Source organism: Castanea sativa, chromosome 2 (assembly GCF_040712315.1).
Source record: "Castanea sativa cultivar Marrone di Chiusa Pesio chromosome 2, ASM4071231v1".
Taxonomy (NCBI): Eukaryota; Viridiplantae; Streptophyta; class Magnoliopsida; order Fagales; family Fagaceae; genus Castanea; species Castanea sativa.
Window position 1 is genome coordinate 54,281,233 of NC_134014.1, and position 10,913 is coordinate 54,292,145.

The 10,913-nt window shown below is 34.1% G+C and overlaps 1 protein-coding gene across 1 annotated transcript; it reads left to right on the plus strand.

The window, feature by feature from the left end:
- The first annotated feature begins 2,767 nt into the window (after nucleotides 1-2,767).
- LOC142625849 (protein STRICTOSIDINE SYNTHASE-LIKE 5-like) lies at nucleotides 2,768-9,139 on the plus strand. Its single transcript, XM_075799585.1, has 4 exons — nucleotides 2,768-3,308; nucleotides 6,075-6,382; nucleotides 6,841-6,973; nucleotides 8,498-9,139. Exons 1-4 carry the CDS (start codon nucleotides 2,844-2,846, stop codon nucleotides 8,774-8,776), a joined length of 1,185 nt encoding a protein of 394 aa, XP_075655700.1. The 5' UTR covers nucleotides 2,768-2,843; the 3' UTR covers nucleotides 8,777-9,139.
- The last annotated feature ends 1,774 nt before the right edge of the window (nucleotides 9,140-10,913 follow it).

Below are 10,913 nucleotides of genomic sequence, written 5' to 3' on the forward strand. Positions count from 1 at the left end.
AAGAAAGGGTCCATACCCAAGCAAGACCCAGCCTAGAGAAGAAACAAGATGCAAAGAATGAAGACCCATAATCATCCATGCCACAAAGGATTAAAAATAAGCAGCAGAATGCGCAGCAAGACTAGAAAAACCCACAGGTAATGGCAAATGCATGAGCAACAGACAAGCTATGGACTCACATGGGAGTGGAGCACGCATAAGGCTCAGGCACCACCCACTTGTACGCAACCAATACAAGCGCGGTGGGCCATGGGTCAGAGGTAAGAGAGAGTACGGTCTAGCGGTGGAGAGAAAAGAGAAGTCTACTTTGGGATTCCTACTCAAGCTCTTTTAGGGAAAATGTCCTGCTGGGATGACATACCATCCAAAATAGGGAAAGATGAGCTGAAATTACTAGGTGCATGCCATAAGAGTTAGTAAGAGAGAATACCTAACCCTTATCTGGATGGAAATGCCACGAAGAGCAAGAAAATAAAACAAAACTCATTTTGTTTGGGAATGAAACGTGGTGCGGCCAGCACAGAGTAATGATGATGGCTGAGCAACCAGCAAACTAGTGGGTGGCCCAAGAAGGACACCCACACTAGGCCAAAGGTAGTTGAGGGGTAAAATGGTAAACCTTATCACGTCAAACAGTATAAAAAGGCATTGACTGTGCATAGTAAACAACATTGGAAAAACAAGGAAAAACGAAAACATAGAAAGAAATAGAAAGCAAAGAGAAAAACAGAGAGGATAAGCAACAAAGAAAGAAAATCAAGAGGGTAGGAAGTGAAGTGAGAAAACAAAAGTGTGATAAGGCATGCACCAATAAACTTCTCCCTTCTCTCCCTTTCAATAGCCTACTATCTAGCTAGTTAAGAGATTTGAGAATAAGCCACTTAGGTCCGTTCTTTCAAAATGGGCAGTCTCTATGGTAGGATTTCCTTGTGAGATTGCCCACATTGGAGATTAGTTCCCTTATTGGTCTTAAATCTGCTAAGGAGTCAAGTCCAGCAGACTAACCCCCCCTTTTCCCCTCTTTTATCATAGTCAATTAAGCATTAACATTATTCTTTGCTTTGTTGCTAACTTACTTTTGCCATACTCACACCATCGTGTTTTCCTATTGCGAAAATTGTTTTAATATTATCTTTGATTGGCAGCAAACGCTTTAGTTAGAATATCTTTCTTATTATCCTGTTATATTATGTGTTTCTTGTTATAACATTTTTGTGACAGCATCCCCTGCCATGGGCACGTGACCAAGATCTCTGCAAAAGGGTTATAGCTTGTGCACAAGCTGGCTTAAGGTGATTTTCAATTGAGCTAGTCCCAACTCTCCTACCCTAGAACTATTGGGCCATAGTACGACAGGAAACAGTCCAGTCTAGAATACAAAAAGGCCCACCACAATGTTAAGAATATATAAAAATGTGTAATCCAATGGTTAGTGAGAGTTGCAGTTATTGCCTACAACCAAGTTGGTAGCTGAACTGATTTCCTAGGCATAAAACGACATACCATTTACTAGGCTTAAAGCATTCATATTGGGAATGACATACGCCATATGTAGGGAAAATTTAGCATAAAAGCTCAAAACCCCATAGCATCCAGACTTGTAAAAGGCAACTATTGCAAAAAAAAAATTGCAATTGTGTTGTAGTGCGATTCTTAATGTAAAATTGCACTATAGCTCAATTGTAAAAAAAAAAAATATTAAAATTTTATTCATTTTTACTGTTTGCTTTATCAACTCCTCTTTCTTCTCACTAGTCACTCTCATCTCCTCTCTCACTTTTTTTTTCTTCTTTTTCAATTTTGATTAGAGCATTTAATCCCTCCCCATCTCTCGTCTCTCTCTTCCCTTTTTTTTCTCTCTCTCTATTTTCCCTTGAATCAAGGGTTTGATGTGGTGGCAGATGGGTTTGATGTGGTGGAGTTCATGGGTTTAATGGTGGGTCAAATGCCATGGGTCATGTGGTGGGTTTAGAGGCATGAAGCAGGTGCTGGGTTTGGATGTCGTGGGTCAGGTGGTGGCAAGGCTGGTGGCGTATTGAGATCGGCATGGTGGCTAAAGGTCAGCGCGGTGGAGATCGGTGTAGAGATCGACATAGAGATTGGTGTTTGGTGGTGTTGGCATGGTGGCCGGTTTCTGGGTTTGGTGGCTGGCGTTTGGTGGGCTTGGTGATTCTGTCCACTGATTCTCACCGTGGTTGTGACGGGTGTTTGGATTGGTTGGTTGAGTTGCTATGGGTTTACTAGGTTTTTAGTAGGTACTTGGTGGTTTTATTGAGTTTTTGGTTTCGATGGGATTTTGTTGGGTAGAGGATAGTGGTGGCATGGTGGGCATGGTGGTGGAATGGTGGTGATTGTGTGTTTAGTTGTGGCTGGCGCTAGAGGCTGAGGGAGAAAGGGGAAAAGGAAGAGAAAAAGAGAAATAGTAAAAACTAAAAAAATGGAATAAAAAAGAATATTTAAATAAAATAGAAAAAAAAAATAGAGTTTTGAGAAGTCTGATGTATTATAAAATGAGTCCGGTTAATGTGTGCCTTAAATCATTTATTTTTGAAAATTTTTTTATCGGGAATTGAAAAAAGCTGTAAAAAATTTTTAATTATTAATCAAAAATTTTCTTAAAATGATATATTATTATGCGTCCTTGGGCATATATTAGTAAAATTTTTATAAAATAATATGGTATAATAAATAAAATAATTTTTTTTTAATAAGATGGAATACCATTTTCGGAGGTCAATGCTTTTAAGATTCCTATCTATCGTATTATAAGAGCACTCCCATCGTTCAGACTTCAACACTCAGTTGCTCTCCTCGAAAAACTCTCACTGTACAAAGTACAAACTATGGACGAGTCAAAAACTCCCGACTCAGCTTCCCTACCCAGACCCTCTAGCTCTAAACCCACTATTTCCAAACAAAAAAGCTCATGGCCCTTCACTTTCTTAGTCACAGTATTGGTCCCCGTTGTGGCGGCGACGTTGCTCTACCAACTCGACTCGTTCGACCCGGCTCCTCTGCCACCTGACGTGTTGACTCGGCACGTCATAACCGTGCCAGCACGTAACGACCACATACTCCGAGAGTCTGAGTTTGTGGGTGTTGGGAATTTGAAAGCTCCAGAAGATGTTGCTTATGATGCCAAGTCAGGAGTCATCTACACGGGCTGTGCTGATGGGTGGATCAGCCGAGTCACTGTAAACGACTCGGCGGCTGACTCGGTTGTGGAGAAATGGGTCAACACCGGTGGGAGACCCTTGGGAATCGCTTTTGGTCGCAACAATGAACTTATCGTTGCTGATCCTCAAAAGGTAAGTGATCATTTTTTTTTTGACTAAATTATATTTTTCGACTAAAGTATATGTTTTATTTTTTAAATTTGAATGATTGATATTTCTTTTTTAAAAAATTGAATAATAAATCTATCATGACCATAGATATAAGATACGTGTGTTAATTTTTCTCTCAGGATCAAAGTATGTGGTTAATTTTATTTTATAGATTACAACTTAGATAATTTTTTTCAAAAGGAAGTGAATAAATTATTGTATTTGATGTTGTTTTATTTTAGAAAATATATATTCAATTTAAAAATTTTAATCAACAAAGAAATGAAAATATATATTCAACTACCAAGATATGCTGAAAAAAGTATGCATACAATGAATGATTATTGATTACTAACATTGTGTATTATTATTATTTGTTTTAACGAGGAGTTCTATGTAGACCAGATTTTTCAGTTGAGTTAACAAGTTTTAGCCGCCTCTCAAAATCCAACATTATTTTTTTATTTAATACTAATAACTGGTCACATCTAACAAGTTTAAATTTTTTTGTCAAGTTTGTTGTGAATGTAGACTTTTTAAAATTTTTTGTCAAATTTGTCGTGAATGTTGACTTTCTTATTTTCCATTTTTTTATAAAAAAAATGTCTTTGTGTCAAAACATAATTTCTTTATCTGTGTTTTTGTTTTTTTTTAAAAATGTAAATTATTCTGAAGAGAGGGTTGTGTGAGTATAATTTAGTCCACCTAAAGATGCAACTATTTTAAAACTCAATCTCATAATTTATTAAATTAAATTTGTGCAATTGTGAGTGAGCGGTCTCACAATAAAAAAAAAATGTTTCCCTATCAAAAAAAAATGGTTGACCACAAATTTTGAAATTTAGATTAGCGTGTAATTGATTGTAAGTCACGTCTCTTTTCTTTTTTGAAAACCTACCACTACCAGACACGTCTCTCTTTCTTTGTTATCTGGATAAGACCAGTTACCTCTCTTTGCTTTTGTACAATTGTACGTGAGTTTGTTCAGGTTGCTAGAAAATTAGCACAGATTTGGTTAACGTGCGCACATAATAATTATTCATTTTTTTAAAAAAAAAATTGAAAAATTGAAAAAATATTGACAGCTTTTTTAATTTTTGAAAAATTTTAACCATAAATAAATAGTTTAATGTATGCTCTAAGGATACACATTAACGAGACATTTTTCTAAGTACTATAGGCTCTCCATAAGTTGTTTTTGTAATATTGTTGAAGTGTCGTAACAATATGTTTAACTAAAAAAGTGTTGTAAAAACATATGTTGTATAATTTAAATGGTAAAAACTGTTGTTTAAATAATGTAACCAAACATACTCTTACAACTGTTTAAAGAAACTAATAAAACTATGGAGAATGATAAAACAGTAAGGTTATGTTTAGTGACAGTTTTTATTTTTTATTTTCAAAAACTTGCTTTTTGAAATATATTAAAAAAAAGTTTTGTATTTTTAAAATCAAAAACATGTTTGGTTAGTTAAAATTAAAAAAAAAAAAACTAAAATATGTTGCTACTAGGATTTGAACTCTAATGCTAAATGAGACAGATTCATTAAATTAAATGCATGTTTTCATTGACTTTTGAAAATTAGAAACTAAAAACAACTCTTTGCATTTTTTCAATTTCCTTCACAAATTGAGTTTTGAAAACATTTTTTGTTTTTTGTCTATTTTGGGATGCTAAAAAAGTTTTTTAGCCTCAAAAATAAAAAATTATTTTTGAAAATAAAAAATAATGGGAAAAAATAGTTACAAAACATTTTTTAATATTTTTCATGAAAGTGGTGTTAAAACTTTCGTATTATAGTTTATTAATAATTACCTTAAAATATCCATTAGCATAACCCATACAACTATAAAAGGATCATATGTGTAACTATAGAAAATCGAGTACTCACCACATGCTATTTATTTTCTCCGAGTAATGACAATGCTTATTGTACCGGGTGACAATTGGAGTCCATATGTGCAATTTTCTAATACTCATTATCATATGTGTAAGTACAACAAAATATATATATATATATATATATATAAAAGGAATATGATAAAATATGAAGTTCGCTTAACACCGTTTGAAAATTCCCTTACTTATGCTTCTTTATTCTATTTCTAGTTACTATTTATCTATCATTGGTTACCCAAACACTCCATTGCCTATAATTTCCATGAGGCATGTGCAATTAATACAAGTCTTGGCACTACCTTATTTTAATCAAAATCTCATCTCATAGATGGTTTTTATATTTTACCCAAATCCCAAAATATTATGAAATATATCATAGTATTTTTTTTAAAGAATAAAATAAAATAAGGCATCACCTTTTTCAAATTGTTTAATGTTCCTATAGAAATTAAATTTTTTTTTGTTAAATATGAATTCTTTAGGTCCATATAACTCATAAGGACGAAGTTAGAGGGTTTATTAATGCCATGATACCCCAAAAAAGCCAAGCCCAATAACAACTCAATAAGTTGTGATTAAGAGCCTAGTAGTTCAGTGGCATTGCCTAATCTTTTTTATGAGAAAAACTCGGGTTTAAATCCTTCCTCCCTCAATTTTTATAATATTTGATTATAAAAAAAATGGTTCTATTTATAACATTACTTAACAAATTAATGTAATTAATCTCTGTTTAGTAATTTTAGCACAAGTAACAAAAAAACTTCCACGCTTGTTAAGTGCTCCTTAGTCCTCAGAAACCAATGGTTGTTAGGTGTTTTATATTAATGAAATGTGATGTATAACAGGGCCTCCTAAATGTGACAGCAGACGGTGTGGTGGAGCTGTTGACAGATGAGGCTGATGGACAAAAATTCAAAACGACAAACGCTGTAGATGTGGCACACAATGGCATAATTTATTTCACAGATGCTTCATATAAATATAGTGTAAGTAAGGCCAATTGGGACCTTTTGGAAGGTAAACCCAATGGTAGACTTTTGAGTTATGATCCAGCAACTAAAACCACCAAGGTACTGGTCCACAACCTCTACTTTGCCAATGGTGTAGCAGTCTCACCTGATCAGAATTATGTGATCTTTTGCGAAACCCCAATGTATGTTTGCTGATTCTCAGTCTTGAAGAAATTGTTTTATTAGACCCCTTGTGTTTGCTTCTGATAAATTACCACCACTACTAAAAAGTTATGGCTGTCAGATAAGTTGGAGACACAGTTTGAACTCAATATACTATGATAAGTTACCACCACAACCGTTGTTAAAGCCTTTCTTCTTCATGATCTGCATAATGTTGCAGACTGTTGCAGCTGGTTTCAACATACGTGTGGTGCTAGACTCCCTAGATTAGTGAGACCTAACACATAGAAGCTTAGATTACTTGTTCTGATACCATGATAAATCATTATCAGTCCCAAAAGCTTATAGCCATTAGAAAACAATGAATATAATTGTTATTCTAACAACTTCTATTGTTCAAAGACTAAAATTAATGACAGTTGAATTTTTGTTTCGCATAGTGGGAGTTTTGATTATTCCAAATGGGTTGCTAATGCAGGAGAAGGTGTGGAAAATATCACATACAAGGCAAGGAAAAAGGAAAAGTAGACAAATTTATTGATTATCTGCCAGGCTTGCCAGATAACATTCGATATGATGGAGAAGGTCAATATTGGATTGCACTGGCAATGGTAAATCAATTCTTACTTTATACTTTCCTTGGAAAAATTGGCTATATTTTTAACTAGTAGTAAGCTTGTGCAAAGCATAATTTAATTAAGATTCATATGTAAATTAAAGAAAAACTTCACTAATATCAATGAAATTAAACAATAAGATAGATAATGGGAAAAAAATACCTTCAAGTTATTTGACTGCAGTAGCAAATTGTATAAGACTGAAATTTTATCAAAGCCAAAAATTATGATAGAAAATTAAAATAACTTAAAATAAAACAAGGAATCTTTTGGTAATAGAGTTCTAATCAAAGCAGTGTTTTAAACATTTGTAATTTGCTAATTAGAATTTCATTTCAAATAAATTATCTTAATCATTTTAATGTATTTATTATAGTAACCCACATTATGGAAGAACTTTGTAGGATGAATAATTTTTATATTGCATCATATGGATAAACTTAGTGTGTAAGACTCAATTTTTAATTAATTGCTTGTGCTAATACTGCATAAGATGCAAAACTTAATTAGGATCCTTGCTTAATTTAGATTGATAATTCCAAGAGGATGAAAAAGGATATTTTGGTGTTTTAATTACTAGTATTCAAAGAAATAATACAATAGAGATATGAAATGTTTGTGGTTGATTCTAGGAAGGTTGGTTCAAAGGAATTCTCTAAGCATGACTAATTATTAATCTAGGCACCTATCAGTTGGGCATGCCAAGATTAATTGGAGCAGCACCCTACTTCTCTAGTCTTGAGAGTAACACTTGAAGAGTTACTCCATTGCATGGCCATCAATGGGGATGTGACAATGTATAGCCCCCCATTGAGAGCAATTGCATGAGAGAAGAAAAAAAAAAGTAAAAACAATTACCTTAAAAAAAAGTATCCCTGATCTCTATCTCTCTCTTAGTGAATAGGCGACACTAATAAGCGCAACTATAGGACAAAGGGACCTATACCGCATTTCAAAACTGCGGCTGTAGGCCAGTTTTTTTATGGTGACTGTTAAAATCACGTATATCACTTTTGCTGTGTTAAGTGTGAACCATCACTTAGAGAAATCAACTGATACAAAGTTGGAGTCCCATGGTTCTTTGGAATATTGAAGTAAGGGGAGAATCACCATTGACAACGTAAAACAACCATGGTTTTGATATTTCAGAACAAGAGAGCTGTGCATATAACTCCTAATTCTAACACTAATAAGGGTCCGGTTAATATGTACCCTCCATCAATTTTTGGTAAAATTTTCTCGGAAAATAAAAAAGCTGTCATTACTTTTTCAATTCCTAAGAAATTTTTTTTTTTAAAATAATTAATTATTGTATGCCCTTAAGGCACACATTAGCAAAATCTCACTAATAATAATGCAAAGGTTTTTTTTAAAATTTTTTTTTTTAATGTCTAATGAGCTTTATTCATTCTTGTTTTCCGAATCTAGTAATGCAAATATTAATTTTTTTTTTATAGATGAATTTAAGTATTCCTAACATCTTTTTCATGAATACCTTTTTGTGTGCAATACTGCTAGGGACATACACTTGAATTGGATATAGCATTCAGATACCCTTTCATCCGGAAGATTCTAATAATCATGGAGAAGTACATAGGAAAACCACATATGGAGAAGAATGGTGGGGTCCTAGCCATTGATTTGGCAGGAAATCCGATTGCCCATTACTATGATCCTGGATTGGCATTTGTTTCAAGTGGGATCAAGATAGGAAATCATTTGTACTGTGGTTCAGTCGTCCTTCCCTACATTGTTCGCCTCAACCTGAAACAATATCCTGCTCGGGCCACCACATGAGAATCTGAGAACAAGACCAAGTACCTGTTGCTGTAGCACCCCTTGATAGTACCTTAAGATAATTGGGATATACTGCCATGCATAAACTAAAACTCTATATGGTTCTTACTCCTGTTATCGAATAAGTGTCTCATGAGATCGTCTTATAGAACAATTCTCTCTCATATGGTGGATGAGACTCGAGAGGTTGGAGGCTTTGTATGATTGGCTTAATTGGCATTGTTGTAGGAAGTAGAGATTACGTGTACCTGTTTGATATTATGTGTACCTGCTGTAGGAAATAGAGTTTTAACTATAAAAGCTTTTGTAACATAAAGTTTTAACTGAAAAACTCTATAACAATTTGAGTGCTTAGCGAATTAATAGTGAATAGTGTTTTAAAGTTATGAATTTATTGACGATAAATTATAAATTGAAGAGTTTTTTTTTTCTAAAAGTCACAAAATTTAGTTTTAACCTTAGACTATTTTATACTTTAGAGACCCCTTTAAAGCTCTTTAGTGACTAAATAGAATTTTTTAGCATTTATCATAAAACAAATAATGAAAATTTACATTTTGTGAAGATTAATATGCTACAACTACAAGCCTACAACACTTGCTATATAATCTTTTTTGGTGAAAAACTCACTTTAGCTCCTACATTGTCACGTGATTCTCACTTTGGTTCCTAACTTTTTTTTTTTACCGATTTTAGTCTCTATCTTAAAAAACGCATCTCGTTTTTGTCCTTGACGTTACATTAAAGACGGAAATTACACAGCTGACAAACGGCATGCGCTTTTGGCACACTAAAAATTGACGTGACTATTAAAATAATAATAAAAAATGTTATTTGGCATTAAAAAATGCCACATCAGCATTTAAATTTAAAAAAATTATTAATTTTAACTAAATAAAAAAAAATTAAAAACTAAAAATCATATGAATTGAGATCTAAGTATGTCTTGAACAAGAACACAAACTCGGAAATTAAAAAAATAATAAATAATAAATAAAAAAACCAACAAACAACCATTCAACACTGAATTGTACAGCAAATCACTAATCCACATGACTTTCACAAAGTCCATAATTGAATAATTAATCAACCATACAACACCGGATTCTCCAGCAAATCAAACCCATATTTTCTTAGGAAACAAATACAAAATAAACCCAAAATTTTTAGCTCAAATACAAATTCATAAATCCCAAAGCCCCCATTTTCTCAAACCCAACAAAATAATCAAAGACCCATTACAGGCCACACCCAAAACCTGGGTTTGTTTTCACTCACTCTCTCTCTAGCAGCTGTGAGTGAGAGAAATTTTGGTGGGATTTTTTTTTAGGTTCTGGGTTCGATCGGAGGAGGGATGGTGATGGCAGAGAATGATTAGGAAGCGAGTGATACCAAGTCGAAGTCGAAGTCTACGTGGAAGACTCCGACAGTGATGGTGATGAATGGCGACGATGCTCCTCCTCCTTCTCCTGTAATGATTGGTGCCTCGCCGGATTCTTGGCCAACTCTTTCCGATGTGGCCGCAGTGGCGGCAGCAGGAGGAGCAGCCTCAAAGCCTTGAAGTAAAGGTTGGAGAGCGAGCCAATGGCGGTACGACAAGCGGTCGGAGAGTTTTGAGAGAGAAGTCACGTTTTTTTGCTTCAGCTCCACCATTGCTATGTGGATTGATATGGAGGGAGATCTTGTGTCTTGCTTTGTGGCTTTTGGATTGGATTTGGGTTCTTGGCTTCTTGCTGTTGTTGTTGTTGGGGTGACATTTTTGAGAGAGAGAGAGAGAGAGAGAGAGAGAGAGAGAGAGAGAGAGAGAGAGAGAGAGAGAGAGAGAGAGAGAGAGAGAGAGAAGTGTTGTTGGTGTTGTTACATTTGAAATCTGGGTGTTGTTTTTTTAAGTGAGTTTGAGTGAAGGAAAGAAAGTGTGTGTATGTGGGTGTTTTTTTTTTCTTTGTTCTTAGATCTGGAACTGTGATCTTGTTGTTCTTGTTCAAGACACACTTAGATCTCAAGGTTTGGTTTTTTTTTTTTTTTTTTAAATTTCTGGGTTTGTGTTCTTGAATGTGGGTTTGTGTTCTTATTGTTTTTGTTCAAGACATACTTTGATCTCAATTCATATGATTTTTAGTTTTTAATTCTTTTTTAA

Excerpts from the sequence above, each read along its gene's own strand:
- LOC142625849 (XM_075799585.1), top strand. The coding sequence starts at position 2,844 with ATGGACGAGTCAAAAACTCCCGACTCAGCTTCCCTACCCAGACCCTCT. Across the intron at positions 3,309-6,074 it reads TCGTTGCTGATCCTCAAAAG|GGCCTCCTAAATGTGACAGC; the intron begins GTAAGTGATCAT and ends GATGTATAACAG. Across the intron at positions 6,974-8,497 it reads ATTGGATTGCACTGGCAATG|GGACATACACTTGAATTGGA; the intron begins GTAAATCAATTC and ends CAATACTGCTAG.